We start from the raw sequence: 19,704 nt of genomic DNA on the forward strand, positions 1-19,704 counted from the left end.
GAATCATCGATTAAAACAGGTATCGTTGTTTTTACTCAGTAATGGACTTTTTCAGAAAGCGTCACGATATAGAAAAGATTCCATCAATTTTTCTTCAAACTTATTGTTCAAACTACCACTTCATAATCTTTGATTTGTTTAATGCTTCTTTAGAGAGAATTCCTTTACAGAGTATAGGCAAAGTACAGCAGTCGATAATCAATCGTTTTCTCTTCGATCGTGCAAGAGTAAAGAACTCTTTGTCGCAGCCCTTACAGTTTTATCTAGTAATTCTTTTCGATCCATGACCCTTGCATCTTGTTCTTAAATTATTTTTAACCCGTCCATTTTTCTTCATAATAAATAGAATTTTTTACTTTGCAGAGATTTTACTGATAAAGTTTGTAGCACAAGTTGCGCCAAAAAAAAACGGACTAAAACTCAAGATTCTTCAAAAACAATATATTGTCAAGAATGCCATAACAGAAATTCAGGATGAAGGCTATAGAAAAACGTGATATCAAGGAGTGTTGTAAGGAGTTTTGATAGGCCTCAAGAAAGAAAAGTAAAGGATAAATTGAAGAACAAATAAGAAACAAAAAATGAATATGAAAGGGTTCACCAAATGAAATAGAAAATAATAAAATTATAGGTTTTGTAAATGCCATTGGTAAAAAGAAGAAAGCTATACAAAAGTGATTGAATGAAGATGTCCAAGCCCTTGGAAGTCCTGGAGGGCCCATTCTTCCAAACTATGTAATATACGCCATGTAGAAGTAGTACACGGTGTGGTCTTTACGATCATCTCTGTGGATGTGTATGTGTGTGTGCAGGTGGTCTTCACTTCTTGTTAACATCATCATCAAACTGAAGATACTCATCTCCTTCCTTTCTTTTGTGGCCGCGGCTCTGGTCCAGCTCATTGTCTGGTTCGTTTCATTCTTATTTGTATTGTTTATACCCACCACCTCTATTCTTGGCCTCTTAATCAATAACTCTATCTCTCGGCTTCTTATATTCAATTTACCTACAATATTTCATTAATAAGCAAAAAAAAGTTCATACATTAAGAATGCACTAAGAGTTCCTCTAAGGATATTTTCCCTAAGTAAATAAATTAAAAAATGTAGTTTTTCTTAGATCTTCTAAACGTTAGAGAATCTATTTCAATTATCCATTAAAAAATCACTGAACTCTCTAAAAAAATTGACAAAGTCGAATTGATCTCAAGAACAACTATGAACCGTAAATTATATGTTCTTCATGTTTTTTAGACTTGTTTAAATCTTTATTTTTTAACATAAAAGTTTCTTGCACATAATTTAATTGAAAGTACAGAACATCGTTAACAATAGAAACAGTAAATACAATTAATTCCAAAGAAGAGAGTACGCTTAGGTTAGAAAACTTTTATTAATGAAGCGATCTAAGACATTAATTTGGTCCTTATCACTTCTAGTAAAAGCGTGATAGATAATATTTTGAAATGAAGATCTCGTTAACGAAATTGAAGAATATGGGAGAGCTAAGTAGAGCCTTCAAGTATTAATTGTTTCCAAGCAAAGAAGTGGCTCTTGCCTGAGAAGGTTGAAGTTAAAGAATACTTCACTTACAGCATGTTTAGAAGTTAAAGGAATCATTAATCAAGGAATCAAATTTTACTTACAGCTTTAGAGTTAATTTGTAGGAGGAACTTGGAGGGCTATGCATTCTTAAATTAGTTCTCAGGATCTCTGAAAGTATTAACCAGCTTTAGAAAGACAGAACAGAGATATCCTTTCTCATAGTACTTGGAATTGTGCCAGATATTTTTATATTTTTTCGGAACCTCTAATTTAGCTTTTTTGTTTGTCTTTTAATATAATTTGCAGGTTTTAGGGCTGTGAGAAGAATGATAGAGACCCAAAAGTTTTTCCAAGAAATTCCTTAAGAGACTAGCTCTTTACATTTGCCCAGCATTGCTATTCAGACGATGAAGAAATTAGGTAACTTTCACGTTTAATTGGATAGATCAGACAAAGCACTTTATTGATGACCCTTAAGCAGGTGACATTATACACTTTCAAAACTAAACAAATACTTTCTTTACCATTACCAACTAAACTTATTAATTTACAAAATAGTGAAGAATAGAATTGAGAAGCTGAATCTCCTACTCCTTAACGTTAACAAAAGCAATATCAGCTGTTTGCATTATTGCTAAAGAAGTTAAGCCAACAATTTGAATTTTCAGGGCTTCTTTAACCATACTTTTTAAAATAATGAATGTTTGGAACAAGCATTTCTTCTTAGCGACCACAGCAATCAATTTTGGGAGGATCAGGTCAAAAAAAACAACTCTAATTTTGTCTAGTCTACAAAATTAAATACTCAAAACAATTCTTTAAACAAAAAAAAACTATTATTGGAACATTAAAGACTGCAAAATAATTCAATCTTGCCGAAAGAATTGGAAAGAATAGTTTCTAAATTTTACTCTAAATTAATAAACTTGCGGAAAAGTTATAGGAAAACAAAAATGCGCCTAATGAATAATATTTAAAAAACTCAAGTCCTCAAAAACGGAGAAGTAGGAGCAAGAATATAAAATTATTAATCGCGTGGGTTGAACTAATTTTTAGCCCATAATTGACTTGGTAAATTAAGACTGAAATTTTAAATTTTTACAAAATATTTGAATAATATTTATGTAAAAGTGATTTATTTATTATTTAAAATATGCGTGGGCAGTGTTGTGACCTAGGTTACAAAAAAAAATTAAGAAGTGAATATTATGCAACAACCTCAGATTCAAAAATAAAAGATTAAAAATAATTTTAATAGAAATATCTAAATTTAAATCAATTATATTTTACTCTCTAAACGAAAATTTCATCAACATTGTTTGCTATTCTACTAATTCGCGGAGGATTTTTTTTTTTTCAATTAAAATTTCATGGGAATAAAGATAAAAGCGAACATCCTGATGAGGGAATGAAGTTCGATAACCCGCTATATCTTAGATTATTAAATATAAAACTGTTCATCCAATTAAAATATTGATAATAGGGAGAAATAAAACACAGAAAACAAAAGTTAACGAAGTGTTTGCCTTGAAGAAGATTAGAAGGCGAAGATGTTATTAGAGTGTACACTCACAAAGAATGAGATGGGCAACAACACACTTGTGAGCATTACATCGCTAATGCACACCACCTTGAAGTCTACTTTCACATCTACCAGGAACAAACGGCTACTCATTTATTTAAATATACACATCTATCTTTGGGTAAGTAATAATATTCACTGGTATGTACACAGTGGCTAAGCTGTGTGCAAGTAAGTTTGTTAATGCACAAGCAGGGTGCTTGGTAAATGCTATGCTTGATGTAACATAGAATTGTACTAGCCTTGGCCAACTTATATGATTTTGATACCTTCAACATTTAATCTACAGCAACTAGTGGTTAGCAGTTTTTATTTACTGTGATTTGGCAACCTATTAACTTAATCATGATTTTAGGTTAATAACATTGTAAGGTGAATTATAGCGGGTAAAGCACACTCTCGTAAAGACATCTGTCAACACTTCATTTATCATTGAACAACTTTTCCACAAGTTACTCAATAGATCTCTGAAAATATGAGTGGCAATTCTTGATTTGCATTAAGTTCACTGTTCGGAGGCTAGCAGTAAATAAAAAAAAGTTTCAAAATAGAATATCAAAATTGATCTTTCTGTCTTAAGAGATATCCTGTTTACAATACAATTAAGCACATTTTTTCTTCAATGCACTGCCGGTCCCCGGAAAATTTTCTCTCGTTGAAGCCCACACTGTTCATCACTGGACTCAACGAGCTGTAAGAACTTCCAAGGAAGAGAGAATCTAACGGCGAGCAGCAGGAGATTCGGATTTTATTTAATGGTTAATTTATAGTAGAGTAGTTTTGCTACTCTTCTCTGCGCACGACACCTAATTAGGTGCCTGAAAAAAAAATAGTCATAACTTAATTATGAGCGTTAAATTTATTGTGAGGAATGCCTAAATTTTCAGACGGATTTTATGTCGTAACTATCGAATTGGGTGCGATTATGTATGGAGGCGACTAGCAAACATAGCTAACTATAAATTCCTCAAAATAATCAATTAATAAAATGCATAGCCAAGTTCGGGAATTGAACCCATTTCCACAATACATTGTAGCTGTGCGGGCCTCCCACCTACTTGGCGATTACATAAGAATTAAATAATGAACCCAAAATCCAAAATTTGAAGTAAATGACGGATCAAAAGTGAATTTTATTGAATTACCTTTTTTAATAAAAATAGTTTAAAATGAATGCAACAAAATTTAATTAAACTACTTTTTGGAAAAACTGAATAGTAAGTATAATTAAAATATCAATTACATAAACAGTAGCAAGAGAGTCATTATGAGTAGGCACATCAATTATTTGTTTTAAATGTAAGGTTCGTCAACATTTAAGTTCTCTGAACATTGCCGGCTGGCTAGGTATGCTAATATTGAGAAAACTGCAAAGTGCAAAGCACTTCAGTGAAACACAAGCTTACTGCAATTAGCAATGTTTATATTTAGTTAACTAACTACCGTAATGTTAAATATTTAAGTAAACTCACTAAAAGCGAGCTAATGAAGTCCTATTTCTGAATGTTTAATGAAGAAGTTAAGTGGTATTAAACAAGATTAAATATTGTCATTTACAGTTTATTTATTTTACTGCTATATCCATACTTTTACAACATTAGTGAAAGGAACTCAACATTTATGTTTTAAGATGTATAGCATAAAAGAGTAACTTTAAATTATATTGCGATTTTCGTCCATCGAATGCAGAGGTGGAATTTCTTCTTAAAATTTGTCATAAATATTATAATATCCAGCAAATAAATTCTTTTAAAAACAAAATTTTAAACGGAATGTCTTCAGTCCTTCCTTCACTCTTCTCAAAAGATAAAAAAAAAAATTAAGGATGAAAAGTTTGAAAAATTCCGGTGGAAACACTCTTAAGGCTTTTCCACAACGCCTTTTATATATTTATATTTTCACGAAACTTACGATTTTGACAAAAAGATTGAAAATATTACCCATGTTTTCTATAAGTAAACTAATGGCTATAAAGGAAACGTGACGGCATACCACTCCCCAGAACACCAATAAAATCGATCTTTTCTGACAAAACAAAAAAAGTTCTAAAACTAAGTGCTCTAATGTACGTTTGGCAATGTTCACATGTAACTCTTTGGCGCCTGGTTAAACTAAATTACAGGAAACTTGAAAAAGCTGTTCGATCGGTCCCGCTAATACAGGTTTTAGAACCGTACAGCACATTAAAACGGCACTTTACATACGAGCTTAACTTAACCTCTTTCTCATTGAAACCCATTATAAAAATTAAATCTAAATTCTTGGCAAAATGTTTCGTATAAAATAAATCGACCTAAACCTAAGTAATTTAGGTAAAGAAAGTGAAAATGATTGAAAGAATTCCCGAAGATATTCACAAAAACTTCAAAATTTATGAATTTATATGGCACTTTCACTTAACGAATACGATTATATATATATATAAAATTGTAAAGTATCCAACAATACTGTCCTTAAAGAAAGAAAGATATTATTTCTTTAAGCGCTTGGAGATCTGTAAACATATAACCCTGAGAGAATTTCAATTTCGGATATCAGACACAATCAATAAATACCTCCTAATACTTGCTGTTATAATGGTACGGCAAAGTAAAAAAAAAGTAAGACGGTTGTTTAAGCGGCCACAAAAAAAGAAGGTGATAGAAAATAGATACTAAGGAATAACAGAGCTGTTTGGACTAAGAGCCAAAGAGAATGCTTGCATCTAGTTCGACAGATTTGTATACACGGTTGCGGCCGCACTAGTGTGTTTTGTTTATAGAGCGAGCTCGGACAAGGCAAGAGTCTGGGTAACTTCAACCTGCCGCCGCCGGACCGCTGAATATCACTAAATGTTTACTTAGCTCGCACATTTTTTTTTTTTTTTTCGCACATCCACCCGCAATTCATGCAACATCCTTCCCTCCAATATTACTCAAGTCTTTCAATAAATATCATCTGTTAACTAATCGGTTACGGCAAAATGCAAACACTTCTTCTAAACCGTCCTCCATATTATCTAATAAAATTATGTATCTGAAAATAGTTTAGTTCTAAAATTAATGTTCTTTTAATCACAATTCTTTTATACTATTGTGATTGCATTTATATTTGATCTAGTATTACAGAAATAAAAATAAAATCTCGTGTGAAATACATTACTTTCTTGAGTTAAGTTTAGTATCTTTAGGATTAAACCACACTTTTATAATAGGTTTTGAAAAATTTATGTGTTCTCTTCGGCGTACCTTTTAGAGCTCAATACCGTGATACGACTGCCTATCGAAAGAACTGTCCAAGCGTCTAAAAACATGTACATAATATCGAATATAAATTTTGACTTTCTCTAACCAAATAAAATGAAATCACCGAAAACATTAATTTTTACGCGTTTTTTTTTAAATGTCATATTTGCGTAATATGACCGCACTAAGTTGCATATACTTAAGTTATTTTGCAAAAGTCATCATTGAAATAACCTCATATTTCATCAGCGTAAATTATATAGTGTATTCATTAGTTCTCTATGAAATGGTGCTGCATACTCAACTCACACAACCACTTTAGATCTTATTTAATAAATACTTGAGGTTTCGAAACGTTTTTGCAAAAATACAAATAAAATATACAATATATGAATGTGCATTTTTACATCCAGAAATAGTATTTTGAGAAAATAACAGGAGAGTGTTTTCAAACAATAAATTATAAAGAATATTTAAATCATTTTATTCTGTGTTCTATAATTTCTAGTCAAATAAACTTTATCACAGACATCTGGTTCATTGGGATCGTAACGATCCCATATTTAGACGATTTGTTTACAATTTTTTAAACACTTAGCGAATTTAATTTATTTGCATTTCAGCATTATTTTTACCTTAAAAATAAATAAATAAAATGAAATTACTAAATAACGTTGCACTGAAAATATAGCCGGATTGGAATGAGACTGTAAGTTCTGATAAAAGTTTTTATAACGAGTTCGGACAACTCGATTTACAAGCGGAATTTAATTATAATGATTTTTTTTAAAAAAAATAAAATACAATTTTGAATTCAAAAGAAAAATTTGATTATAACAACTTTGAGAACTGCAACGGAAGAAAGTTGTGAATGTTTTCACATTAGACATTTTTTAATTATAATCTTCAGCTTATTACTAAATGTCTGTTTTTTTTATTGAAATTTCAAATTTACTTTGTTAGGCGGTTATATTAAGAGAAATTTCAAGTCTAATTTAAAAACGAGACTAACAAAACCTTTAAAGAAATATTTGCTTTTATAAATTTTTCAAAAAAAAAAATCAAATTTTTAAATAAAATCCTTAATAATTAACCTGCAAAGCAATTCCGGCAAATTTTCCTTTATTACGCATCTCTCAACTTATACAAGAATTTATAATAGATAAAATGCCAAAAACTCGTCCTCTTTTTACCACAAATTAACAGCTGTATGAGTTTTATGAGTGGGGTTTACATGTTTGAAAAAGTATTCGCTATGCTGTTTGGGGTAAAGAATTGCCAGTTTACTAATTTAAATAGAGAAGCTTTATTTAAGCGACTCTAACATTCCGGAGAGAGAGAGAGAGATTTATTAATAAATTTAGCATAAAGAAAAAAAACTGTCACTGTTTTGGAGAAAAATAATACTTTAATACAAAATCAAAGGGCATCATTTGCAAACATGATTTGTGTTACCTTCTCTATTTCGTTATGCCTTCTCGAATTATCAGGGACAAAATAGGTACTTAATCATTGACTATTTATTTTGTGGCAAGCTGCTTCTGGGCCCTAAGAACCCAAGTACTTAATCTAGGAAGTATAATTACAGTTTTAGAGATAAAACTAAGTTCTCCAAAACAATCTCAGAATAAATTTTTATTGAAAAATATTACAAATAAAAGAGATTGATTGTAGAATAAGGAGTTACTATTTACAAGTTTAATGCACATTTCTAGAGTGAAAAATCACTTCAATAAACTCATCTTCCCAGATAATTTTTTTTTTCTAAAACTTAGTATCGGAAACAATAACCAATTTCTAAAAACCGCTTTTAATTACTTTAATTAAAGACCTCAAACAAATACAAGATCATAATACTACTTTAATACAATCAATATTTTCAAGAGCCTTAATAAAATTTCATCATTTTCTATCCTACAAGCTTAAGGAGCTAACTTCATTTACTCCAATTAAAGTACGAAAATAAAAAAAACATGAAAATTAAAATATAGTAGAATTTAAATAAAGATGCCCATCCTTCGATGTATTAACACAGACATAAATTTCATGATTAAGTGGCTTCCAATAAATTTTAAATAAGATAATACCTATTAAATTCTTCTAGCTAACTAATCTTAACACGTAATTTAGAACGAATTAATGTATAATCCACCTAATTGGATACCGATTAATAAACTTCTCAGAATGATTTGGTTCATAAATTAGGTGGAAATAGAAGCGCCGGTATTTTCATAATTAATGTTATTCTATATAATATAGTTAAAATTGTTAAATTACACTTAAATTTATTCTGTTTATTTTCAAATGTATAAAAAGCAAATTAATTATTCACATCTTCCTTTTTTTTTAAGCATTTAATTCCCGAGAGAAGGGAGGGTTTTGAAGATGCTAAAGTAATTTTGATAAATTGTCTTAAATTGGCTCTCATAATTAATAGTGCATAAATTAAAATCATGCTGTAATTACAACTTCTTGCCAGTTCAATCTTGTTTCACTTGTTTTGATCACTACATTTAACGCTACTGTAAAGAGAGTACGAATGTAAGAAAAAGATCCAATAAAATAAATTCTTTATTATAAAGTACAATGGTATAAAATATCTGGAATAAATAACTGGTATGCAAACAATACCTCTACTTAAATTGATAAAAACTTTTCTGGAATAAATTATCTGCACCAGTTCCGCGCTTCAAATGTCTTTTGCGATTTACTCCTTAAGAAGAAGAAAAAAAATTATTCTGAGTATAAAAAGTTTTATTTATAATAAAAATTTTATTATAAAATTCTATTTAATAGAAACCAATTAATGTGTAACTTCCCCTTGGTCCCTACTGTAAGGATCTCTGCGGATATCCCCTTCAATATTTATCACTTGATCACTCAACTGTACCACTGGAGGCCTGCAGGATTAATTGAAGGTGCACTTCTTGGGATTTGCGAACTCATCGACAAAACGTAACTCACATGCAGTCCTCATCTTTATTCCTTTAAATTTTTGACTTATGATAAAAACTTTTCTTCTAAACCTTTTTTAATTACTATACGCTTTATAAACGCAATTCCAGTTATACATTTTTTTCAATACCGTTGTATAGGATATCGAGCAATACAAGATACAAATTTCCCGTTTCTTCTTTTAAATTAATTAAAGTAAATTACTTCTCAAAATCTCAACAATGAGGAATTTCTTTCTGAGGCCCTATTTTGTTGATGCACTTTTCCTGAGAATTTTAATATGATACTAAATAACGGTTTAAAATTAAGATTTTTCAGACCGGAAACAGCGGCTTTCCGAAAAGAAGCTACCAAACCATTGCATTACTGCCGAAACAGTAAGAATAAGTGAATAGTAGAGGTTGTACTTAACCAATTTCAATACACTTCTCTTTTAAGGAACATTAAAAATGAATGACCTCATTCAGGTGGGATTTGATTTGGTGGTTATGAGCGCGAACTTGTAAAAAAGAGAAAGATTTTCAGTTCTAGTCCAGGATATAACTAAATTTCGTGTTAGTAAGAAAAATTATAATAATAGATTATAATACGGAGATTCTTAGCATATACTGGATTCTAAAGCGAAGATAACCGTTTGGATCCAGCAGCTGGTACTTAGGAGCTTCTTACAGCTCACTGTTAATCTTTCTCTTGTGGTGATGGACTGTGTTTAACAAGATAAACATGATATTACAAACATATATATCGCAGTAACAGATGTAATTTAATATATTAAATTTGTAGAATTCTCTATTAAAGTAAGCTTATTTCTATAATAAAAAATAATGGAAAAAATATTCTAACGTAACGAATTTTGATACATGAGAGAAGTCCGCCGTCAACGGAAATAAAAAAATCTACATCCGTTAGAAATGATACAACCATAACAGGTGTCTATGCTGCGAAAAATCGCTAGCTCCTAAGAAGTCACCCCTGAATTAGTACTAGCTTTTACGATTATTAATAATCAAAATACTGCCAATAGGTATTACTCCGTAAGCAGTTTCTGGTAACGGTTATGAAAAAATCCAAAACCTAAGGAAATTTTCTATTTTTCAAAGAGATTGTATCGTAGGAAAAATGAATTTGTTTATGTGTCGGCAGCTATTCCAACAATATCTTAGATATAAAAGTTACATGAGGGTGGTGGGATAAAGTGAATAAAAATTATAATCATCAAAACTGCTGCAGTTCGAACGCTGTGACTAGAGAATGAAATAACAAAAACAATGAAAATCATTCAAAGCAAAACTGATAACTGTAGAGTAACTTATGCTTGATACAATTTGTTTGTAATATCCATAAAATTATATAGTAAAATGAAACTTCTTTTTAAAAAAATTTAAGAATATCCTTAACAATAATTGTGCCGTACAAACCATACTCATGGCCATAACTATTTTTACATTTTTTTGAGACTTTATATGGATCGCGTCCCTACATTTCTGATAAGAAAACATGAAATAAAAATATACTGTACTCGTATATTGAATAGTAGTGATCTAATCTCGGCGCAACATATATGTTTGTTTGCTCAATTAGTATGTAATTTTTGTATATTCATATTTAACTCCTTAATTGCTTGCACACATATATAGATCAAAAAGCGAGCTTAATAAAAAGTAAAATAAAATAACTCGTTAAAGGATGAATTTTTATACTACAAATGATGCTGAGGTTTCGAAAATAATTTGAAATGGGGAAAAAGAAGGAGTCAATAGGTAACTTTCGCTTCTACTCAGTGTGATTGTGTGTATGTATGTAATCATGTGTATTTGAGTGTGTGTTTCTTAGTTGTAATTAAAAACACAAGATGTGTCGTAATGTTATCTGTCTCTCTCACCGTAGCAACCAACTTTCTGACACTTTTTTATTTTTTCACATCTTTAAAGTGCATGTATGACTAAAAAACATGTTAATGATGACGAAATGTTTATCTCTGAATGCATTACTTACTTGTGTGTAATACATGTTAATTTATGTTCATTAACATATTTTTATGTTTTTTTCTAGGAAAACATTTTTAACATCAATTAGAAATGAATTGATTTTTTTTTATCATTGGCCCAGCACAGTTACATGAAGTTAAGAATTGATGGGCAATAATTTAAATTGGCAATATTATCACAAATATTTCGAATATTTAATCAAATATGACGTACCTTTTAAACTCTCGCCGAGTGCTAATCTCACTAATGCAAGAAGTAGCACAAAATGAATTTTTTCCATCGTCCTATCACTGAGTCAAAAGCACAATTTTTTTTAAAGCAAATTTTAATTTAAAACCATTCAAACTATGAATTAAAGTTACTAAACTATAAAAAATATCCAGATACTCTCAAATACCACTCTAAAAGAATCTGCTTGACAATAGAAGTACGTAATAAATTTCCAGATAAAAACAAAATAAATTATTTTTTTGATTCTGATACTGATCTGTATACTATCAAAACGATGTCTGATGGCAAACTGATCTTTTAAACACCAGTATACTTGTAACAAGAGAGAGAGACAGAGAGCGAACTTTTTTGGCCACGCCTACAAATATCCCCACTTTAATAAAATTTAACCAATTGCATTCAGTTTACCTAAGCAGCGCCTATAATCAAATTGTCACACCTCCTCAATACTACTAAACAAAAATATTACAATCCAATAACTTTTGTAATAACATTTTGTAACTTAATACACGAATACGTAATGCTTCTACAGAAACTTGTTCTTAAAGTATTCAGTTTACCTAAGACGCGCCTATAATCAAATTGTCACATCCTCAATATTACTAATCAAAAAAAATTAATGAACCAATAACTTGTGTAATAACTTGGTATAATTAAATTTGTGTACGTTAATGTTTCAACTGAAAATTTTAGATATATTAATTTCCTCAATCACAATTTGGGACCGGACTACAATCAATTATTTTAAACTGAATTTAATGTTTATAGTAGAGAAATTATTTAAAATAAACAAATTCTGTAGGATTAAAACAATTGAAATACGCGAACTTTTTTTTTAATCTGTATTAATGGAATATAACAGATTATAAACATATTTCTGTTATAAAGATAACGATTTTTTTTTTTCTTACGACATTACAGTTACCTGTGCAATATTGCGCCTTAATGGTTAATTCTAAAACAAACTTGAGTTACATAATCAATAAGAGAGTGAAATCTTTAAAACGTCAAAAAAATAGTAATAATAATAAAGTATGACAAATTAATAGGGTAAATATTTGCTTAGTAAATTATTGACGACAACAATTTTTAATTAGGTATTAATGAAATATTCAGTGTAACAAAACAAAAATCAACATGAGTTATTGGGAATTTAACTGTTACAGTATCTTTCGCGATGTCAAAATAAATTTTAAATGACTTATAAACTCTTAGAATATAAGAACATTATTTTTATAGCTTTGTATTAAGAATTTGGATACCATATTCTATCTAACGCTTAGTACGTTTTGAGGATTAACAAGTAACTAGGACACTCATGATGTACCATCCTGATAACCACACATACACAGTTTTACTTTTTGGTTTCAACTTGGCTTCAAATGCGAACAGCGCTGACAGTTCTGGAGATTTCTGATATGGAGAAACACGATAATTTTTATTACTTAAACGAATATTTCGTACCTTAAAAACCTTAATGGTTTTTAATTTAAGGCTCGTCAACAGAACAGATCACTGGCGTCAGCAGCCTTTTCAGCCTCCAGAGAGTGTTCTCTCGCTCAACAAAATATTAAATTATTGAACTTCACTTCTAACATACGTTCTTGCTTGACAAAAGATTAATTTAAATGAGATACGTAATGTTTTAAGCCAAAGACAAATACTTCAGTATTCATAAATGAAGAGTACGTATTTCTCAATAACTTATTATTTTGCATAGAATACTTCGCAATAACTTCCACATGCAAACTAATATAAAAACAATCTATAAAATCCTAATTGGTAGTTGGACGTAAAGCCCGCCTTATAAAATTACTTTACTTACAATCTATTGAAAAAAAAGAAGAGAAATAAAATTAAAATTAATTTTTTCATATCACCATCCAAATTTACAAAAATTAAGTATTTGTATTAACATTAAGTTAATCAATAATTTAAATATCAAAGTGGTTAAACAAACAGACCTTAAGATGTTTTACTTTGTAGGAGCCTCTTGCAGATAAATATCCAGTCATTGACAATAATTTCTTAGCAGGAGTACACTGTCCATAGTCTGGCAGAGCTGTAAAAAGGCCGCTGGCGACAAGACCTGATGTTGTGACCTAAATTAAAAACCAAAAATAATAATTAGATGTTTGTAAACGTTAAAACATTTTGAATCTTTATTATTGTAAGAGAAATTGAGAAAAGCATACATGTTAATCTCCGTATCAACTTTGTCGCGAGACGGCGGGATAGAAATAGAAACGGTGCTCTAAGTAAAATGCATTTAAGATGGACATAATTACTACATCCAGAACTAAAAAGCGGTGGATGGTGGTGAGCTGAACCTACGACCCATTTAGTAAGTTTTGATCTTTAGAGGCTGATACGCCAAAGGATTAGTTTTAACCAATGCAACATGTAAGTGCCATGCGAAACAAGTAAATAAAAATGTGAAAACCTGTGAAGTAGAAAGATACTGCCTTTTATCTCTAGATTTTATACAATATTTTGCGCGGAAGAAAACTATGTCTACTCTGCCCAAAATCTTAACATCATTATTATTCTTCTGCGGAGGGGGAGGAACCAACCCTAATTCAAAGCCACTGGCTTGAGATAGTTGTCTCATGGACGGTGTTTTTATGTGATGGCTCCCCATCCCACATGCCTCCGCAAGGGCTGTTCGTGTTCTAACCCGATTGAAGGTAGCGGGACCGAAAATATATCACGAACCTCAAATAGAGGCTAGATCATGTCTTCTGTGTTGTGTTGGGGACATGACAATTGCCCTTATGTTTGTCCCTTAACTTTTAATCGCGTTCTGTCTAGGCTCCTCTACAACCAACTTTAGCATCATACGTCAATCTTCGATTAGATCTCTAAATTAAGACCGTCATAAAACGCCCAGCCACTACTCGATTAGTCCTCTATTTTTCTGAGGAAACACATCTCCATCATCGGGATGCTACTCTTATTTTTTACTTTTTAACTGAATGTCCAGGATTCAGAGAAATGCGAGTGAATTGGGATAAATTGTAATTTACAGACATCTGTCCTTGTATGTTTGTATGTCCTTGGTAATTGCGTTGTTTTGAAAAGCTATGAAAAGCCTGGCCGGAGCCTCCTTCTACGTGACCAATATATCTAATAATGATCGCAGGTATTTAAAAAATTTCATCTAATATTTTTCTCTTCATCGACTTAATAATGGTCGTAACGCCGATCTGGAAAAAAGCTTTTTTCTTTTTTTTTTAATTCAAAAATTTATTAATTACGTCTTTATTTTTTGGATATTATTATTCATATGAAATCTTTTGTTCATTTGAAAATAAAACTGTCTGAAACAAAAAACAAACTGAAGAATTGCGCTACTAGCATCAAGAGAAAGATACTGAAAGGAAAAAATTCGCTCTGTTATAACCCCAACGAAAGAGAAAGTAAAATATGGTCCTATAAAATATCTAGATAATTCAATTAAAACGCCAGAAATACTGGAATAAAGAAAAATCTCCTAAAAACAATATCAATAATTGCAAACAGTTAATGCGACCAGCTAGCAACTGTTCTTCAGAGATAATATGGTTTCATATTTTCTCTGGGAAAATTAAAATAAATGAATAAAAGGAAATTGGAGTGAACGACCTCTTAGGTCTTTTATTTGGTGAAATATAAAGTTTGCTTTTATTTATATTAGCTAGTATATTATATAAATATATATATACATATATATATATACACCAGGTTTATTTAGCTATAAATCTGATGTTCACGAGCACCATTAGATGATCAATTCTGTAAATCTGGGAAGAGTGGAGAAGAAGTAAAGCTCAGTGGGAGGATGTCAGACTAACGGCAAGATGAAGGACGCAGTTCAGGAGAACGACCACCATTAAGCTGCAGCGCACAGATTTACTGTCTTCTTGTTCGTAATGTGCTCTCACTACTTCCGCCTCTCTGGAGTCCTCTTAATATTTCTGAAATCATCCGCTAGTGCGCCCTCCCGGCCACCCGCAATCATTATTGCTCCGACCACAACTACCCCGCTATATTCTACTGTAATTTTTTTATTTATTTACTGCTCTGGAGAATATTTTATTATTTCCGTCTGTATATAGATATAAACTGAAACAAATATATGTGCATCTGTATATATTTTTCCAACAGTATTGGAACTTCTACTTAGCATGTATTACATATAATTTTACACACTATTTATTCGTAGTTTTCAATGTTAAAATATAAAAAATGTGAACAAAAGATTAATAAAAATGTAATTTTTTATGAATTTGTTTCTTGTTTTTTACCTAATTTTACTTACTCTTACTAGGCAATAAAAGTGTATTGAGACCAAGTGAAACTTTCAATTTCGACTTTAACTAGAAATATCGGATATGAGAACCACTGAGCCTTAAAAGTGGTCTATGAGTTAAGAGTTTGCTCTTCTTTAATTAGTTAAGCTTCAATCCCTAGCCATTGGCAGCATTGTTGGCAATAAGGAAGCTTGCTGGTTAGAAAAAGAGAACCTAAACTCATCCTTCAGGCGGTGAATAATAATAAAGATTAAACAGAACGACAAGGAAGAAAAGCCCTGATATCAACCGAGAACAATTCCGACCAGTTTTTGAGGTGGCGCAATTCTCTAAATACGTTCAAATCAGCCACTTAACACGTATTTCTAAAAAGCATTCCATTCAACCACGAAATAGAAGTAGTACTATCGCCCGTACGCATATTGTGCTTTTCAGTTAATTAAAATAAAACTATCTATTAGAAATTAGGTACTGTGTTTATATATTTATTTTATGATTTTAAACATTTATTAAAGTAATTTTACATTGTGTAACAATAGTTTTATGGAAAATATCTTAATGTTGAAATTTAAATACCTTAGTATTTATAAATAATAAGTAATTATAAATAAGATCCCCAATCGACCCCCTGGCTCAGGTCGACCCCTATTTTAGTTAAATAGACCCCTAGGGGTCTATATAGACCACTTTGGCGACCTCTGATCTAGAGATAAATTAAAACTGTACAAAAACTTTATAGAGAATTATTTTTAAAAAAATAATAAATGGTCTCAGTACAGGAAAGATATTAACTTTCTGTAATTTTGGGTTTTTGATGTTTTGAAGTATAAAATGACGCATCAACAAGCTATTTCGAAAGGCGTAGACAATCGTCATTTATTTACAATGCTGGTAGCAGTGAGTCAAACGAAGATGCTCTTTAAGAGTGTATCAACAAAAAATGAATGGAATTTAATCAAATAACAAAGAACATCTGAGATACTTTCTAAATCCACCTCCATTCGCAGCCTAATTCTTGATTCGCCTATGAATATAAAAGTCGAATGGGCAGGCACTTCAGAACTTTGTGTCATGCAGTTCATCAACAAATGAATGGAATTTAATCAATTTAATTAAACCAATTAATAACGAAACCAAATTGATGCAACCTACAAGAGTCTGTCAGGATAACAATAAAATGATGTGTAAATTAAATTATATAAGTTTGCTACTACAGATTAAACCAGATAATTATGTAAACAAATTACACAAAATCATGAATTCTTTATTACCATTCTTTTTATTTTAAAATAATTTGCATCAATTAATAAAAGTAAAAAATATTAAAAATGCAACACCTGTGAGCTTAACAATCGCATAGCAAGCAAGTATTTAATATTGAAATAAGTGAACAATTTTATTACTTATGTACCCTTACAAATCCAAGTCTAAACGACAAGATTACACGCGAATATTACATTAATCTTTTTTCCCATTCTCTCACCAACATATTTTTTTATGCAAATTATTCATTACATATTTACATAAAATAACATGTAAAGTGTATTGCTTACTGCCACGTTAGATATTACATAATAATAGCGAATTTTTATAGCAAAAAAAAAGGAATAAACCAAGTCATTGCTGATAAATGAATCACTAAAAATAAAAAATATTAATAATTATTATTGTTTATACTTGGTAATATTTTGTTTTAATGGTGATGATGATACCTATTTTTTTGAGAAGACAGACTGGTATTTATATGAGCACACGGATTGGAGCAGACAATTGCTACAATTTGGTTCATTTGATTCAAATTTTTAGCAAAGTGAAAATTACTTAAACATGAAATTTCAGCTACATCTTTAATAGATAATCACAAATAAAGAAGAGATTGGCTGAAATAGTAGCGCGGAGTACCAGTGGCGGGATTCCAGATTCAATTATAGACTTGCGACCTCAGATTTTCTTCCTGAGTCTCTACAGCTCACTTTAGGGAATGGCTGCACACATACTGTCCGAACGGCGTGACTGAGAAGGCTTCGGGCGCCAATAATGTTAAGATTAAGAATAATATTTCCAATTTTGATTGTTTCTAACTGAATTTTATATATGAATATGTTGTAGATTAGTAAAAATGACTATAACACAATACTAAGATTAGTGGGTCTGAGTAGAGCTTACTTTTATACTAGAGAATATTTTAAATACAAAATTAACTTCTATAAAATCTTGGCAGAATTCATATTCTTAAAAGAGACAAAATCTAATCTCACTAACTCTCTTATTAATTCACATATCAATTTCTTTTAATTTACCCAATTAGTCCTTGATGGTTTTTCTTCATAGCTATCTTTTTTCATAAAAATAACCTTTCAACATAGAATAGTAATTGTAGCAACACAGTAGCAGCTGCTGAAGCTTGTACAGTTGTTTTCCCTGACATTGATTTATATGCGATAATTATGAAAGCCGTTGATTGGGGTATAATATAGCTATAAAAATGTTAATGGAGCTGTTGGACGCCGCCCCTTCTCTGCCATCCAGAGCGGGGTGTGCATAGTGTGTAGAAAGGGTAATTGTAGACTATCTCTCTATCATTCTGATCATCGGGTGTCGTATTCCTGCTCGCCTAACAAATCAACTTCCATATTATCATTTTGATTTTCAAAATTTCCAACTCAACTATTAACTTGAGTCTGAGGTTTGAGCTTGTCAGAATTCTTAAGGAGTGGGGTCTTTTTGTAAAACGATTAAACCTTACAAGTAAACTGTATACTTTCTTAGAATTGAAACGGAATACCATTTATTAAAGTTCGAATTTTTAAAAGAATTTGGATTGATGGTGTCATCTGCTGGATACTGAGTCCGTAACAGACTCAGAAATGCGTAACACTGCACTAGTCAAGCTGATGGCAAGACTGTTCTCCTCTATCATTGCCGTTAGAATTTTTTATACTTTGATTACTTTAAAATCCCACTGTTACAACACTAATTATTTTCCATCACTCTCATTTTTTGTCAGAATACAGAGTTTGTTACAAATTCAAAAGATCTTTTTAAAAAATGTTCATTTAAATCGTCGGAAAAGTGAAACAGAAACCTGAAGTAAGATAATTGCACCGTAGCGAATGATAAACAGAAAATTTCCTGAAATCTTTGTTATGATTGAAAGATTCCAATTACTTCCAGATGAGCTATGTAACTCAGTTCCTAGGAAAATGATTTTTTTATTTTTACTCTTTTTTTTTTTTTGCACTACTTACCATCACTAAGCTACTACTTACTAAAATTGAAATGAGATTGTAACTTTAATTCAAATTATGTTTAAATTTTATAGATTCTGATTATGTCATCGGAAGCAGTTCAGAGCGGATAGATCAGAAAAATATTGTAAGGCACTGAAAAGCGAAAAAAGATTGCCAATTTTAGTCATAAATTTGTTTATTTCTTTTTTACCAAAATTTCTACCTAGGGACTTGATCATCTTCAGAACTTGTATTAATTAATTATGGTTTGTTTTGCATTGTTATCCTTTAAAATTTATGTTTTGAAAACTTGGCAAAAAATAAATAAAATTATGACTGAAATTGATAATCTTTTTCCCGTATGAATAATTGGATCAGTCACCTAAAAAGATGACAAGCTCTACAATGCATGACAGCTAATTACCACAAAGCTAATAATTTTTTTATTTAAAAAACATGACTACTTAGGGTCAACCAACAGACAAATTCTATGTACCTAATATTATCCATTGCGACTATCCAAATTAAATTAGAAAACATTATATCCTGAAAAGTAATACAAACTAACTTTTGAATGACACAGTATAACCACCTTACTTGCACACTATTTTTTCGGATAATCATTTAGACTCCGTTCAGTCGTTTCCCAAATATTTGA

General features: G+C 30.7%; 1 protein-coding gene across 3 annotated transcripts in view; it reads right to left on the minus strand.

Annotated features, from left to right (window-relative positions):
• Nucleotides 1-19,704, minus strand: part of cv-2 (crosveinless 2-secreting protein) — a 128,082-nt gene that overhangs the window by 57,361 nt on the left and 51,017 nt on the right. For 2 of the 3 annotated variants that reach the window (XM_074127065.1, XM_074127064.1), the window contains one exon: nt 13,489-13,626. Coding sequence is in view for 1 of the 3 variants with exons in the window: in XM_074127063.1 (XP_073983164.1) it covers nt 11,507-11,573 (67 nt within the window). In the remaining 2 variants the exon portion in view is untranslated. Of the gene's footprint in view, nt 1-11,506; nt 11,837-13,488; nt 13,627-19,704 lie in introns of those variants that run through there. The other variant, XM_074127063.1, reaches the window with a different exon arrangement.

Source organism: Rhodnius prolixus, unplaced genomic scaffold, assembly GCF_049639745.1.
Source record: "Rhodnius prolixus isolate KJV_2025 unplaced genomic scaffold, Rpr scaffold_3, whole genome shotgun sequence".
Taxonomy (NCBI): domain Eukaryota; kingdom Metazoa; phylum Arthropoda; class Insecta; order Hemiptera; family Reduviidae; genus Rhodnius; species Rhodnius prolixus.